General features: G+C 42.8%; 1 protein-coding gene across 1 annotated transcript in view; it reads left to right on the top strand.

The window, feature by feature from the left end:
• The window catches only part of LOC139460658 (neuronal acetylcholine receptor subunit alpha-10-like), a 100,003-nt gene that overhangs the window by 47,148 nt on the left and 34,425 nt on the right, over window positions 1-18,430 (top strand). The window contains exon 3 of the mRNA XM_071242129.1: window positions 11,185-11,229. Within this exon, the coding sequence (XP_071098230.1) occupies window positions 11,185-11,229 (45 nt within the window). The remainder of the gene's footprint in view (window positions 1-11,184; window positions 11,230-18,430) is intronic.

The raw sequence follows: 18,430 nt of genomic DNA, 5'->3' as shown, positions 1-18,430 counted from the left end.
CATCACTACCAACTTGCCAATCAGTTTTGATGGTGATCTGATAGCGTGATCAGTCCAGGGAGATCCTTGAAGGATTCGAACTGACATGTTATCGCTTGGGGACAAACGCTAAAACGACAACTCAACCATATTAGTTATTCAATAATGTTTAACAAACAGTGTTCTAATGGCCTTCATTGCGTCAAGTCACTATTGTTTATTCCGCTAATGTATTTCATTCTTTAAAATTGCAATAGCCGCGTGTTTCGACTTCTATGAATAATTTCCAGATGTTCCAGAGGTTGGGGATGTGTTTGGGTAAAACTCGTTGCGATGATCCTCTATCAATAGCAGTGCATTGAGGGTGTTAAGATGTCGACGTCTCTAATATTGGATCCGTACTGAAAAAAAATACATTTTTGATTGGGAATTATTAATGCCGCAAATTACCACCTAAAGCACACATTCAGCATGATTCTTGCGAATGCGGTTTATTTTTAGTATGATTTTATGATTAATGTTCCACGTTTCGATTTATTTTATAGCATAGGGAATATTCAGTCCCATTATCGCGCATCGTTGAATAAGCGGATGGTAATTCCTTGTTCCAAGAACCGATTTATAACGAATTTGAAATTGAAGATATGGTATCATGACATCATATTATTCCTTAAAGATGGCTGTGTCTGAGAGATAAATGAACACATTTTACGTCGTTTTTATCTTCCAGAAATATATATTTTATATTATCCAACACCTGCTCCTTCGGGAAAATATGACTGTCTAATAAACAGTTTCTTGTCGTAAAAGGCGACTAACGGGATCGGGTGGTCGTGCTCTCTGACTTGGTTGATGCATGTCATTGATCCCAATTGCGAGAATCGATGCTCATGATGCCAATCACTGGGTTGTCTGGTCCAGACTTGATTATTTACAGACCGCCGTCATATGCTTGGAATATCGCTGAGTGCGGCGCTAAACAACAAACAAACAAACAGTTATAAACTGAGGAGCAAACGAAACTATATCGCTCAGTTGATTTCATCATATGTTTGATTTTCAATTGAAATTGGGCTTAACGTCGCGTCCAAGATTATTGCACTTATATAGCGACGTGCATGCACGTGTGTGTGTGTGTGTGTGTGTGGCTGCTTGTACTAGTCCGGACTGATGCCGATTTATAGTGCTTACTCACTGAGATACCATGCCGCAGTTTTAACATGAATACCCCACTCAGACACAGTATACTGACTCCGAGCCGACCAGTCCTTGTTTTAGCCCCTTATGCCGAGCGCCAGACAGAATAACAACAAAAACCATCTTTTTACGTCTTTTGGTATGACGCGGACTGGGATCGAACCCTGAACCTTCCGCTCTCCGGGCGGACGCTCTACCACTAGACCACGGAGGCGGTCCAAGTGAAAATATCTAAAGTTAGTTGTACTTGAGTTTAGTAAGCACTCACAGAATACCTCTACATGGTCTTATCTTATAAAATATAATTCAATACATAATTGGTTTTTTGAAACATCATTATACTCAGCTGTTGACAGGTATCTTAGACATCTTATCTATGAAAATAAATGAATGTGTTTTTTCGGACAATATTTACAACATTTCAAATATGGTAGGGGGCATGAGGATGAAAATTCATTTCTTACCCCTGTCTTCACCTAACCAAGTTATTATTATATACAATTACTGACCCACAGATTACTTTTTACAAACTGTTGTTGGAATGAGTGATGGTCAAATTAGCATATTCAAATTTAACAACATTCATTTCAATTTGCAATTGCATAAAAAGCATAGTTAAAAAAAAGTCATTTGCCCCTCAGTTTATTTTCGTGGGCAGGCCGTGATATAACTGGAATAATGTTAAAAGCAGCGTTAAACCCAACTCACTCACTCACTCACCCACACACAGCTTTCTTTTATTGTTTCTATTTTTGTTTTTTATCATTCTTCCATCAGTGGATATTTTGGCCTCCTATTAAACCCATTGTCGATTCAAATTTGCTCAAATAACCGAAGAAATTCTATTTTGGACTACCTCTCGTTATATTTTATTTCCCTTATTTTGTTCCCGTGATGGGACGAAATAACAATATTGAACCATTTCCTGTGGTGAATGGGACGAATTATATAACGGTCCATTGCTGTGACGCTGGGGATATTCTTTATGTGGCTGGCACAGGTGTCTGTTCTCGGCTCCCGACGTGCTGGACGTTTTATCCTGTCGATCCATTTTTAGCATTCCCGCGTTTTACCAGACCCAGGAGAATTTGTCGATGACGAAAATCATCAGGAATTAAGAATTATCCCCAAACTGCTGCAACCTCGATAAATATGATGACTTTGCAATTCACGAGCAAAATGTCCTTGAATTCTCCTTTATTTTTCTATATCCGACCGATCGTGAAACCACATTTCTGAATCTGAGACTTACACGAACGAAGAAGGTGATAAATGTTTACTTAGCTTGCAAAGAAAAACGAAGTAGGTTAGTGACATGTTTCACGTGATGAATGGGGGGAGCTCGTGGTACCATTTCAACTCTGCAACTCACTGTCATGCATCACCCATCACTCTCCATACCTTCTGACTCACCCGCTTACTTTCACGCCGATAACACTGGTATCACTCCAATGCCAGACGCTTCAATTGGCCGAAATATTCGATAGTGAAAACTGTGATCATTTTAATTTTGTAGTATGTGTCATGTGATAGTCACGTGCACGAAGCGTTTTCCAAAATGGCCCTCCAGCCAGTAATCGCCGAGGTCCTAATGGTGTTACGAGGAGGAACAGAATCACAGCCACACGCGGCTCGAAAACGACGAGAAACGACGGCATGAAAAAGTTCTATTGAACTTTGATTGCAAGTTTGGCTAATGTGCCTCTAAAACTGTCACCAGATGGCGATTTATGGTAGCCAATATTGTAATATCACCTTTGATTACAAAGTCTCGTGAGTCTCGCAAGTTCACGTCTGTACACTTCACCACCGGCAATGGCGTAACTAACAACCCACGACCTCGTTCTGATTCAAATAAACTCTCTGCCCTTCGGACATACGTTGAATAATGATTTCTCCCTGCTTTCGACCCTCCAGGGACCAATCAGATTGCTCCAAATTCTTCCTTCATCTGATATATCTCAGGCGCGCTCGTCCTTGAAATTAAATTGCTGATGTAAATCAATTTGTCATTATCTCCAAGCGCCCCCTCGTGGACAAGCAGCCTATGCGTGTTTCATTGCTCAATTGTGGCACGTGACATGTAATGGAGTGGCTGCTACTTCCGGTCTGAGACAATTTTGATTGCGAAGGAACACGACCCACTCGTTGATCTTCAATGGAGTAGGGAGGGTTGATTACGAAACGTTCTTAACGAGGTTGAAATTCGCATTCTGCTCCTCCCTCCCCAGTTGGAGGCCACAGAAGCATTGCTATTTTCGCCAACATAAATCTGCGTTGTAATCACGTCCGTGGAAAAGAGTTTATTTAAATAATCAGAGTTGTGTTCGAGAAATGGTTCGCCTATTCAGGGAGTTACCCCCCTTGGTATCGGGTCGTCCTGAAATATTCTCCGTCAACTGATCGATATTCAGAACCACGATGCTAATAATAACACTGCGCGGGAGGAAACGCCATGCCACCTCACGCCACGACCCGCCACACCCCGGCACAACCCGCCACACCACACCACACCCAACGCCACGCCACGCCACACCTTCGACACCGCAACGCCACATTACCACCACGCCACGCCACGCCACGCCAAGTCGCACCACGCCACGCCACGCCACGCCATGCCACCTCACGCCACGACCCGCAACACCCCGGCACAACCCGCCACACCACACCACACCCAACGCCACACCACGCCACGCCACGCCACGCCACACCTTCGACACCGCAACGCCACATTACCACCACGCCACCCCACGCCACGCCACGCCACGCCACGCCAAGTCGCACCATGCCACGCCACGCCACGCCACGCCACGCCGCACCAAGTCTGACGACACCACACCACACGACACCACACCACACCACACCACGCCACGCCACGCCACGCCACCCCGCACCACACCACGCCACGCCACGCCACGCCATACTTCCGATACTATTCCCATAATCTTTATATTCAACTACATCTTCCCAACCCTATCTCCACAAACACACACGCACACACGCACACACGCATGCACGCACACACACACACTCGCGCACATGCAAACAGTTATACACACACGCACGGACGCATCCAATCACACACGCGCGCACGGACGCACATGCACACGCGCACTCACATGCACACACACAGTGTCACACACACTCAAACACATCTCGTCCATCACTCCCGACATCACCTATTCCGACATTTCTAGTCAAGCAAGCATAACGAAGTATTCCCTACCTACTTTAGTGTGTCGTATAAATGCGGTAAAACCTCTCTGGATCAATACTGGTCGCAGCATCTGTCATACCCAATTATCAGCAAGGAGACGAGTAAAGGATCATCGCGTGGTGTTTTCTTCTCCCAATTGTAGGGAGGGGAAGGAGGGGCGCTCCTTCTACAGCCCTGTCTTTAACGATGGTAGCGGTAGGCCCAGCTGTAGAAGCGATGTTTCATCACGACAATTCGATTCCCGAATTGGCAACAATTCCGGTGTCATGATCGTGACATGCATTGTGCTTCAAGACTAAAAGCCCGATTCGTTCACCCTATATACACCCCCGTGAAAATCCGGGGTAGAATTGATCTTCAGAAGCCAATGCTTATCGTAAGAGGCGACTAACGGGATCGGGTGGTTGCGCTCGCTGACTTGGTTGATGCATGTAATCGTATCCCAATTGCGTAAGCACTAATATCAATGATCATTGGATTGTCTGGTCTTGTCTCGACTATTTATAGACCGCCGTGATATAGCTGGAATATTGTTGGGTGTCAGTCAGTCAGTCAGTCAGTCAGACAGACAGACAGACAGACAGTCAGTCAGTCAGTCAGTCAGTCTGTCAGTCAGTCAGACAATCAGTCAGTCAGTCAGTCAGTCAGACAATCAGTCAGTCAGTCAGTCAGTCAGTCGGACAGACAGACAGACAGACAGACAGTCAGTCAGTCAGTCAGTCAGACAGACAGACAGACAGACAGTCAGTCAGTCAGACAGTCAGACAATCAGTCAGTCAGTCAGTCAGACAGTCAGACAATCAGTCAGTCAGTCAGTCAGTCGGACAGACAGTCAGTCAGTCGGTCAGACAGACAGACAGACAGTCAGTCATACAGTCACAGTCAGAAAGACAGACAGACAGACAGACAGACATACAGACAGTCAGTCAGTCAGACAGAGGGACAGACAGACATACAGACAGTCAGTCAGTCAGTCAGTCAGTCAGTCAGTCAGACAGTCATACAGTCAGTCAGTCAGTCAGTCAAACTCGGTTTATAGCAACATTTCTCGTGGTGGAGTCGAACCTGATCCTCGGTATGACGAGTGACGCTTTCACCACTTTCACTACTTGACGCAAAATAATTGGTTCTGTGCCAGATATGAATATCTGAACAAGGAGACGATCCCAGAAGGTTGTGTAATTAATCTCCTCAACAAGATAGTCGTTCGTTGTAAAACACGCTATAAACATAATATTGTTTCATGCTTCAACGGACGTCCAAAGCATCATTTACATGACCTTCACCTCTTTCCCACCGCTATGTTGAGCTTCCTGTAGCTCATTGACCTCAGATTACCAAGTAATAAGACAAGAATCGTGTGTCCATTTTCTGATTAGCCCCTTGCCTGACCTTCATTATAGACGGAGCCTAGTTCGTTATCACATTTCGACACATGCCACCAAGCGTTAGCAGAAAGTGACGTCAGCAAGATCATACGCTTGTTCTAATCATTGAGAAGTTGCGGTTATGAAACATAAAACCAGTTTGATTCACCGCATATGTCCAAAATTCAGGAACAACATCAAAACGACTCCATCTAAATCAAATTGGGTTCCATTTCCTTCAGGACCGCCATTAACCCATAATGCGTTCCAAAGCCCAGGGCTATAAAGAGCATTTTAACCCTTGCAAATTCACTTTGCATACTATTACAGTCTTGACCATAGTTTGACTATACAAGCATGGGAGTTATTTTTCAACCGATGCACACACCAGTGCCCCATTCGGTTTGTTTTTTTACGGTGAGAAACACAATTAACAAGGTTTTCTATAGTATTGCATAATAACCCAACATTCTCTTCCTTTTGAATAATTAGCCAATGTTTTATCATCGCCAACTCTCACGAGCGCTGCACCCTGTGATGATTCCACGTTAGTACAGATCCCCGGCAACCTCGCCTGCGGCTGATCGTAAGAGTGAGTGAGTGAGTGAGTGTGGTCTTACGCCGCTTTTAGCAATATTCCAGCACTATCACGGCGGGGGACACCTGAAATGGGCTTCATACATTGTACCCCTGTCGGGAATCGAACGCTTTAACCACTAGGCTACCCGGCCATGTTGTCAGTCTCGGTAACTCGCTGATTGTGTTTCATCATACCCGACGGCGTAGATCATTCTTCTCAAAATCAATCACTGGATTGTCTTGTCCAGACTCGATCATTTTACAGACCGCCGTCCTGTAGCTGGAATATTGGCGTTTAACAGTTCGGCGTTAAACAACAAACAAAATAAGAAAACTGCTACTAACATATTCTTTGTAATCAATCCGCATACTTTTGTTTGTTTGTTTGTTGTTTACCGCCGCACTCGGGAATATTCCAGCTATGTGACGGCGGTCTGTAAATAATCGAGTCTGGACCAGACAATCCAGTGATTGACATCATGATCATCGATCCCCGCATTTGGGATACGATGACTTGCATTAAACAAGTCAGCGAGCCACCCGATACCGTTAGCGGCCTTTTAAGGCAGGCATGGATTGCTGAAGACCTATTCTACCCCGGATCTTCACAGGTCCCGCATGATCAGGGGCGTTGTTATAAACATAAACATCACCTGTGCTATGTATATAAGAAAAACGACACTTACTGTCTGTCATAGAGGTACACTGTAATCGCGGCTGTCCCAGTGTCTGGTCCAATATAAGACGACCCTTGAAGATTCCGGGGTAAAATAGGTCTTCAGCAACCCATGCTTGCCGTAAAACGTGACTATGCTTGTCGTAAAAAGCGACCAACGGGATCGGGTGGTCAGGCTCGCTGACTTGGTTGATACATGTCATCGATCCCAACTGCGTGGATCGATGCTCATGATATTAATCACTGGATTGTCTGGTCCAGACTCGATTATTTACACAGAACGCCGTCATATAGCTGGAATATTGCTGAGTGCGGCGTTAAACAACAAACCAAGCAATCCAATAAAAGACAGCTAAGCGATATATCGCAAAGAAAAATTAAGAACGAAGCTAGGATTATTTCGCGATAAACATTGTTCTGTCATGACGTCATTTTTGGTGATTCAAACATGCGCTCGCAATTTGATGACGTCGCAAATTGGACGACGTTATATTTGAAAGGGAAGTGTCAGTGAGTTGTTCGCCATAGCCGCAGCTGAACAACAGATGACAAACAACATGGGCTAAACGATCGCACCCAGACTTGGGAGAGATATGACAATCGGTATTGGGAGAAATTGTACGGATAATCGACGTGAAAATTGTGAGAATGCGAAACTTAACCCCCCTATCCATAAAATGGACTTGTCCGACATTGTCGAGGTCGGATTGTATTCAGGGAGTCACCATTATTTAAATACGGGTAAATGTTTAAAGCCTGTACAATTTAATGACATTCTTTATAAGGCTGTACAAAAGGTTGACATCGCATATAAGATATAAACGACTCATGGTCGTTGTTTATCGTACAATAAAACACTGCAGGGAGAATAAACCGCTCGGGGTTGCGCCCCTCAAGTTTTATGCTCCCTGCAGTGTTTTATTGTACGATATATAACTCCCGCTCGACGTTTATGTACTAATTGATAAAGCAACCATGGTGTTGATGTGTCGAGATTGGTTCGTTGATTTGTTTAGAAAAATACGATATGACGTCATCCATTGTTCGGACATCACAAATGACGTCATTATAACAATAGGCTACCTTCATTAAAGTTCCTCTGTAGTGTTGATATTTCACACCTATATTCTTCATTTTTCCCTCTTAAAATATCAATGAATAATATATAGATTAGCCTACTCGAAACTCATAATCACGGATTATCCTTAGGTTGCACACCAGTCATTCACTCCTTAATTCCGCGTAGCTTGTTGGTTATTCTCTAAATATATCTAACCGTTACATATATTTATCCGAATGAGAGTTTTGTCACAGCATATGGATAATTCTTGCAAAAGAAAGAACCTAGCAAAATTTTTCTATATTTTCATATATTCAACCAGTGAATATTTTGACTCATTAGGTAGTTTCTTCCAGTATTTTTGGAACAAACTATATTTTTATTCCGGCCAATTTGCAAAGCGGTCGGGTAGCCTAGTGGTTAAAGCGTTCGCTCGTCACGCCGAAGACCCGGGTTCGATTCCCGACATGTCTACAATGTGTGAAGCCCATTTCTGGTGTCCTCCGCCATGGTATTGCTGGAGTATTGCTAAAAGCGGCGTAAAACATACTCACTCACTCCAGCGAATTTGCATGTGTGTTCTTTGAAGGATGCTTACATGTGTTGTTATACCTGTCTATAAAATAAACGACGTCGGTCAAGAAAATAAGAAGGCTCTCCCTATGTGACTGACGTAAATTAACATTCAACGACGTGTTTCAAGACACAACTCTTAAAAAAGGAACCTGACTTGTCTGACTAATGGACCTTGGCTTGTTTTATGTGACTACTTTGGGAGCATTCTATATTTGGAACTTTAGCTTTCTTCCTTGAGTAATGACCTGCACGGGCTTACGTGTGGATAGCTAGACTGGTTCTCTACCATCAACGCGGTCAATAGCTCCGAAACACACGAAGAGCGAGGATATATCGGTATCTTTACGATCAAAATGAACAATTCAAGTGTAGGAAGTAAACGCGATGGTGACCAAAGGTCTATGTATGGAGCCCACTATCATCTGAGGTGAGGTGAGGTGAAATGGGGTTTAACGTCGCGTCCAAGATTGTTGCACTTATATAGTGACGTGCATGTACGTGTGTGTGTGACTGCTTGTACTAGTCCGGACTGATGCAGATTTATAGTGCTAGCCCACTGAGATACCATACCGCAGTTTAACATTGATAACCTACTCAGACACAGTATACTGACTCCGAGCCGACCAGTCCTTGTTTCAGCCCGTTAATGCCGAGCGCCAGACAGGGTAACAACAAGCACTATCTTTTAACGTCTTTTGGTATGACGCGGCTGAGGATCGAACCTCGGACCATTCGCTCTCCGGGCGGACGCTCTACCACTAGACCACCGAGGCGGTCTACGATCATCTAAGATCATAAGCTTTATCCCTGTGAGTGAGTGAATGTGTGTGTGTGTTTGGGGGGTCGGGGTGGGGGTTGGCGTGGGGGAGGGTTCGATGCCTTTTGCACATTATTTATATGAGCAGTCTAACCCGACTCTTCCTCGTCGTTACTGGTGAACGATCGACCCACATGTCTAGCCCTTTTGGAAGTTTAACGCACATTGATCAAGCTGTTCTGTTCGTGCTTTCCGGTCATCTTGTGAAACTTAGGCACACGCACACGCAGGCACGCACACACATGCACATGCACACGAACACATAATCACTCATATCGCCAAGTGGTCTGCAATCAGTTTATTTTCTCTCTAGCTGTCCGCGTATCGCGAAAACGAATCCAAGAAGAACCCTTTGGTTGTGTTTGTCAAAACCATGCCCGTGCTTGCGGATATATGGTAAACATTGTATTTTCTACCACAAGAAGCAGTCTGGTCGTAATAATACAGCTCTTAGCGGTTTAATCCTAGGTCATGACACAACTACATTCAGTATTCAAGCGATCCACGCACATTGGTCTGACTCAATGTCATTAAAATCAGATCTTAGTTCTCGCTACCGCTAAACAAAGATCTAAAGACATCCCATTAGGATTCACGTCAGAACGACCTTTCATCCGACCAATCAGAGCGTCGCTTACCAGATTATGAAAGTCGGAATGTGATTTCTAATCATGCAACCTCGAAAACTTTAACATGGGGTTCCGAACGATAGTTACGGGTTTAACGACTGAATCCGTACAATCTAGACCATCTATTAGCCATTCCAGAATGTTTTTTGTTCAGGTTTCAAATTTGAATTTGAGAATTTGTCAAAATATGTTTCGAAGCGTAATCGCCAAATTGAAATTAGTGCCGTAAAGCACGAGAAAGCTGCCCTCTAACTGGTCATTCCATTGGTCGGTCAAAGTTCGCGCAAGGTCGGCCTGACGTGACACGTAATGGGATGACCTCAGATCTTTGTTTAGCGGTAGCGAGAACTAAGATCTGATTTTAATGAGATTGGGTCTGACTGGTCTTTAACCCCAGTAAAACATGAGTGATATAGATTCTCATTATCCTATCTTCTGTTTCTGACTCTGTCGAATCCCCTCCATACCTGCAGCCCTATAAAAACCCTGTATAGTGCATCCACTGCACAAGATGCGTTATACACGTCCAATGCATCGTCCTAAATCAGGTTACTCTCTGAGAAACAATTCACAAACAAATCCCGAGCATGTAATGATCGGAAGAGTGACGCGTTATGCCACGCATAACTTACGACCATGACCCAAGGGAGACAACTCCGTCTATAGTTTGTTCTATCATATATTATTTGGCCATTACCACACATTGATTGGAGGACATATGCTCGCTGGGACTTGAATACTCTGTCAGTATAAGACAACTCACTTTTCAGATGGTTTTTATTTTCTGTTGATAAATAAATAAAGTTTTATGCTTCGCGTTTTCTGAGATTTTGTTACCAGTGTAATACATCTCGTTGTTGCCACGAGATAGTTGCATTTAAAAATATGCCAAGGCGCATACTGAAAATTTGCCAAATTTATTTCTTTATTGAGTTTTTTGCCAATCGACATTATCAAATATGATTTCTGTAAATCTTGCCTGAGTTCCATGTTTTATCTGAAAACTCTACATGTTTCGATCCTGTGCCATAGATCGGTGACATCAATTGCCTTATTACCGTGATAATATCTTTAATTTCCTTTCCAGGACGAGAAAAACCAAGTTCTGACAACAAACGTGTGGCTCGAGGCGGTGAGTACTGACAAACGCCCCTGTGTAATTTGTTCCTAGTTCACTTAAATGTTATGCGTCTTTCAAATGATCTTCACCTTGTGCCCTCGTCAGGAAATCGAGTAACCGTAAGTGGATGCATTTCCCGGTTTGCTCAGGATGGTGTGTACACACATACACCGCTGATGGAGTTTAATATTTGCCTGTAATTTGAATTAATAATTGCGTGGCCTTTCGGTCCTTACTCTCCAAACTTAGGGATGGTTGGGAGTGGCATGTTTGGTAGTGTTATGTTTGTATTTTCGCGGTGAGAAAAAATAATGTTTAATAATTTTATTTATTTTTTTATTTAATTAATAATTTTATAATTTTAACCATTTATTTTTATTTTATTTTGTGTTTTATTTTCTTAATGTTTTCTATATATTTTTTATATTTATTTATTTTTTTATTTTTTTTGGGGGGGGGGGGGGGGGGGGGGCGGCGCGAGGGGGAGTGGGTGGAGCCTCGTGCCACTTGAAAGTACTGTTTGGAATGTATGTCACTCATGGAAACACATCATGCAACTAAAAACACCGACAACGACACGGAAGTCAACGTTGGTACGAAGCATACTTTGTTTCCAGTGAATATCTCATTATATTTCAATATGCAGTGTGTATATATCAATACCCACTGTGTGTCTATAATCCTACATAAATCGAACAGATTTGGTGACATAATTGCTATTCAAAACGTTGCCTATATCTTGCTGCAATTTTATATTCCATTTTCTCCCGTTTTTGATTGGTGCCGTTTTGTCTCAATACCTCTTTGAATGTAACCCTTACGTTAGGCATAACCATCCGAAATGTTGCCCTTCTGGCCTCCCATACATCGTCTCAATTCCCTGGGACTGGGCGATCGTTACAGCAACCTATACCTCGCTCGATTTCATAATCAAAGTGTTTCGGTCATTACCGATAGTATCTGTGTATGGAAGGTGGGGAGGGCCACCATTATCTCAGCCTTGATCTCACTTCCCGTCATTCAACTGGCTTTTATTGAGATATTATGTCAAGTTGGATCAAGTCATATAAAGCCAATCAGACTTAGGCAAAACGACATACAACCTTTCCGGTTATATAAGTTTATAGCATGGGAACTGCTTGATTTGGGTCGGCCATTCCCTCCAACGGTGAAGGTTATGAAAGTATATTAGGAAGGTCAAGGTCACCAGTCGATCTTGACATTCAGTATTAAAGCTATAAAGAATACCAGTCTAGGCAGATTATTAATGTTTTATGTTATCCCTTCCAAACCGACTTGCTCCCAAAACCCAAATTCCAGACTTACGGGTGAAATGTCACACAAACGAGGTTATCTGGAAAGGGAGGTAATCTCAGGAAGACATTGAAATGTAGGCCACGTGCGTCACGAGATATACGCTGAACCACAGATCCAATGTCGACCTTGTGTTATTGATCTCATGCACGGTATAAACGTGGATATAAGTATGGTAATATCTATGATTCTCATCCAGGAAACAAACACAGAGATGTTATTTGTTTCGTCTAATAACATGTTATCTCATCATTTGACCTATAAAAATTCATATATTCGCGAGTCAATTTTTCAGGTCGGGAGCAAACATTACAACGCGTTATTTGACGTGAAAATCCCAAGTTTATATTTATCGTGTAGTTTTTAACTGATCGAGGAGGCATGCAGACTGAAAGTAGTTCCGGCAAACACGCTCGCTGACGTTTCAGAAATCTCTTCAATATTTTTATTGTATTTATTAAACGTTAAAGCCGATGTGCACTGTTTATATACAAGTATGTTTACATCTCAATAAACGCTAAAACAGAGTGAAGTTAATCAATCAAATAACAATCAATCAAATTACAATCAACCACTCACTCACTCACTCACTCACTCGGCCCGTGAAGACGGCGGGGTAGAAAAGGTCTTCAGGAACCCATACTTGCCGTAAAAGGTGACTGTGCTTGTCGTAAAAGGCGACTAACGGGATCGGTTAGTTGATGGTTGATACATATCATCGATCCCAATTGCGTGGGTCGATGCTCATATTAATCACTGGATTGTCTGGTCCAGACTCGATTATTTACAGACCGCCGTCATATAGCTGGAATATTGCTGAGTGCGGCGTTAAACAACCAACCAACCAACCATTCACTCACTCACTCACTCAGAATTGGTCTTCAGCTACCCATGGAATAAGCGGTAAACAAAATGTGATGGCGACGAACAATTGTTGGGTGGCTTGAGACAAGCTTTGCGTAATCCTGTGACGTTGTCAGCAGTTAGCGGCTTCACTCCATTTATGGCTCCTACAGTAGACACAGACTCCGGCACGGAGAGACACTACACACGTCAATCACGATGGGATAGGATGTATATATAATGTTACAATGGTTTAAATCAGAGCAGTCTTTGTCCATCAACTGACAATGATCCTAAGCCCTTCGGATTTTTACCATGAATTTTTCTGATATATGCAAAGTGTGAGTATCAATCAATCAATCAATCAATCAATCAATCAATCAATCAATTTTGCCTTACCTACATATTGTGAGTGAATGACTGATTGAGTTGGGCCATACGCCAGTCTTAGCAATATTCCAGCAATATTACGGTGGAGGACTCAAAAGCGAATCGAACCAGGGCCTCTGACGTGACAAGCTAACACTTTAACCAGGAGGCTAAACCACCGCCACAACAGGGTTGTAGTGACCAATTGCTTAATATGACCTCCAACTACTGGGAATTACATTACTGTTTTTGAAATTTTAATATTCACGTTCAAGGGTATAACATTTCATATTGAACCGGGTAATCATTTGTTCTTATTTTTTAGATAAGATAACGTGTGCGTCTTGAAGAAGTTAACCAACTTGACAGAGAGCTATTATACACGAAGACGCGATCGAACTGAAAAGCGTTTTTCATACGATTGAAGACAGATATCATGTTTCGCCATGCAATGCAATTTCTCCAATAACGTTAGTCGCGTTTGATTGTATTTCTTCCGATAATACAGCGATACAAAGAGAAGCACATTTTTTGTCACAGCCATGCAATTTACCGTGTTAAAAACAATCGAAGCTTTACGTAAATCTAATTGTATGGAGAATATTAAGTACAGTCATATCGAACGCTTTTCATACATTTCAGAAGTCGCTTGTTTTATGTCAGCCACTGTCACTGTCGCGTGCATGAAACGGGTTTCGGTCTTTCCATACAGTAATTGATTGAATACAGCATTCAATTATTTGAAAAGAGTACCGCCAACATACGTCAATATCCAATAGGAGCAATCCTAACGAAACCTATGAAATACTCTTCAGAGCTTTTTCTTCATGTTTCTAGGTTTGTCAGCACCATACCGATTCTCGTGGGTTTCACCGAAGGGGTAAACGCCTAAGACCTGCATCACTTGGGTCTTTCCTCCCACATTAAGCTGACACGCCGTGATATAACTGGAACACTATTAAAAGCAGCATTAAGCACAACTCACTCACTCACTCAGAACCTTTTACCCTGGCATTGGTCAAAAGAATTCACGAACGAATTCTGCCTGTTATGGGATGTAGCCCTGGTCACTACATGGCTTTGTCTTTACGGTAGGGTACTGGTTAAGGCGTCCAATCGTCACACTAGTAAGTCATGTGAGATATTTGAAAGAGGATCATCCTCAAAACGTGTCCATGTTCCCTCGTGTGAAATGATACTGTTAGTTTGGTCTGCAATTTAACTTGTGAAAACTTGTTTGTTGTCAGTAACACAGGGAGAGCCTTTTTTTCTTGACCGACGTCGTTTATTTTATAGACAGGTATAACAACACATGTAAGCATCCTTCAAAGAACACACATGCAAATTCGCTGGAGTGAGTGAATGAGTATGGTTTTACGCCGCTTTTAGCAATATTCCAGCAATATCACGGCGGGGGACACCACTAATGGGCTTCACACATTGTACCCATGTCGGGAATCGAATCCGGGTCTTCGGCGTGACGAGCGAACGCTTTAACAACTAGGTTAACCGACCGCCCCGTTGTCATTTTGAATTAATCCTTTTAGGACAGTGAAAGCAAACCCATATCATCATCGAATGCAACCTAATGATTCTTGTAACGTATGCATGCTACCCTTTTCCTTGTCATGGAATGAAACATGTTATAAGCAGTAAATATGACGGCGATCGGAATCTTGATCAGACAACCCAGTGATTGCCATCTGTAGATAATCGAATCTGGATCAGACAATCCAGTGGTTGCCATCTGTAAATATTCGAGTCTGGACCAGACAATCCAGTGGTTGACATCTGTAAATAATCGAAAATAGACCAGAAAATCCAGTGGTTGCCATCTGTAAATAATCGAGTCTGGACCAGACAATCCAGTGGTTGCCATCTGTAAATAATCGAGTCTGGACAAAACAAACCTGTAGTTTACATCTGTAAATAATCGAGTCTGGACCAGACAATCAAGTGGTTGACATCATGAGCATCGATCTACACAATTGGAATACAACAAGCAGCAACCACCCGAGTCTGACCACCCGATCCCGTTAGTCGCCTCTTACGACAAGCATGGGTTGCTGAAGATAAATAACCCGGATCTTCATGGGTCAACGTGACTGATTACAATCCGACCTTTTCATAGTCAGCGAATGCAAGCAATTCGCGACCAAGGAACTGCAATCCGTTTTTTACCAGCAAATACAAACCCTTTCATCATCGCCCAGTGCTGCATTTCATCAGAAAGTAACTGTAAAAGTCTGCAGTTACAGTGGCTGTGATTATTAGAGTCACCAAGGGAACAGACAGGACAGACAGAGTCATGACAAGAGATGACTTTAATACTTCCATCCGTCAGCTCAACAGCCCTATAAAAACAAACGTAATAAAGTATTGATAAATGGCACTCATAAGGCTTAAACCATCTGATATCAAACAGATTCACATGATAAAATAAAGCCAGTTTCTGAGAGGCTGCTTGAGTAGCCCAATCTTAGAGACCATTTAGTGCTGTAGGCGATGTTGACCGCCGTTTTACAGATAATCCTGGTGGAAATGAAACGATTTTCTTCACCCTTTCATTGAGATAAGCTAATAAAACGAACATGTGTTTATCAGATGTGTGGTTTTCGTGTGGTAAATGACCACCCTGCATTGACAATCATGACTTAGAGTAGATTACATGATAAAATGCATGGTTTTGCTAAAATAAATTAGTATTCCCGAATTTCTCTGCCACTCGCAAGCCTATAATTGCTGGTGTGATGTGCATCGGCCAGAAATGATTAAAACTCCATGCAGAAATGATCTTCTTTGAAATGTAGAGAATTGTTAAAATGAGCCATTGAAATATGTGTGTGAGGACACACATCCCTCCCCCTCTTACCCCCTCTCTCTCTCTCCCCCCCTCTCTCTCTCTCTCTCTCTCTCTCTCTCTCTCTCTTACAAGACGGTAGGGCGGGGTGGACCCCGCGTTCCTTGGCTCTGTTACAGATGATGGTGATGTTTTAACGGGTAAACTGAATACGTTGTCGGATGAATATTGCTAAAATTGCTCTTTACCGCGAACACTTCAACGTAACTTCTATACGCGCCATTCTATTTCGGCATGATTGACTTGGATTTCACATGAGATCAATTTCGAATGTTATTACAAAATAATATCTTTTTGGAGGCAAGTGAGACGGATTATAGCTGTTGCGATACGAAGGATAATATACACTTGAGTGGAAACTTAACTTCAACATACATGTGTAAGTCAAATATTCTTGGTTGATGATTGAGATTATGAGCAACGATCCACGCAGTGAGTGAGCGAGTATGGTTTTACGCCGCTTTTAGCAATATTCCAGCAATATCATGGCGGGGGACACCAGAAATGGGCTTCACACATTGTACCCATGTCGAGAATCGAACCCGGGTCTTCGGCGTGGCGAGTAAACGCTTTAACCATTAGGCTACGCGACCGCCCCTCCACGCATGAGTATGTGGACGCACCTTTTCCCAAGACACAGAGCCTGACCACCTCATCAGTTAAATGACCTCTTACGACCGGGCGGGGTTGCTAGGGACCAATTCTAACCCGGAATCCACACAGGTGGTATGTAACGCCTTTCCTAAACTGATTCAAGAAGTGGTATGTATTCTGTAAAGTCCATTACTTTGGCAATACTGCGTCCTTCGGAAATTACAGGCCCGTATTGAATAAACGTCCTATGACGTGCCCATTAGGACTGGCTGGACACTGTCCTTTATGATTTTAGTATCACCGCTCCTCACTCATAGATTGACATGTACGATCCGTGAAGATCCGGGGTAGAATAGGTCTTCAACAACCCATGCTTGTGGTAAAGGCGCCTGTGCTTGTCGGAAGAGGCGACTAACGGGATCGGGTGGTCAGGCTCGCTGACTTGGTTGATGCATGTCATCGTATCCGGGGATCGATGCTCATGATGTCAATCACTGGATTGTCTGGTCTAGACTAGATTATTTACAGACCGCCGTCACATAGTTGGAATATTACCTCGTTAAACAACAGATATTACGGTCCATCTTTCTAGCACATTGAGAAACTGAACTCAGGACAATTCTCTTTCCATGCACGTTTGTGTAAAATGTGTTATGTGTGTTAGATGCGCCAAAAGATTATGAAAAGTTATGTACATATTTCTAGTCAGGGAATGAGCCATTTAAAAACTTGACGTGTGAAGGGAGTCTTCCAGGCAATGTATCATTTCTTGTTTGGCTCGCAGACCGAATTAATTAATTAATTATTAATCACATACTAGTTCTATTGACGTCAAGGTAACATAGATTTGAAGGGAAGATTCATATTTCCTTTCCTGGACATTGCTGCTGACGCGTGACCAGTATTCTGAGACACAAGGTTAATTGAACAAGCCTGGTGGTCGTTTGAAAAATAAGTATCTGGTGAGAAAAATATGGTTTAGATGGCTGACACCTTTTTGACACATTTGGAATCCCTGTTCTCACAATCTTCCCGAGGCAAGAGAGTTAACCGACTATAAAAGTCCAGTTTACACCCTTGCCGAACTAGGCTGGTATTATGGAGTTACATTTTGGCTGGACTAACGAGTCTATGCATAGTCCAATCAAAATAGCGCAATGAAATCGAAATCCGGTTCGTAATCTCTCATGCAGGTTTCGGTCGGTTGCAGGATTTGCAAAGCATGTTCATAGC

The sequence above is a fragment of the Haliotis cracherodii genome, unplaced genomic scaffold (assembly GCF_022045235.1).
Source record: "Haliotis cracherodii isolate W230 unplaced genomic scaffold, xgHalCrac1.p SCAF_14, whole genome shotgun sequence".
NCBI classification, from domain to species: domain Eukaryota; kingdom Metazoa; phylum Mollusca; class Gastropoda; order Lepetellida; family Haliotidae; genus Haliotis; species Haliotis cracherodii.
This window is presented reverse-complemented; position numbering and strand designations above follow the sequence as displayed.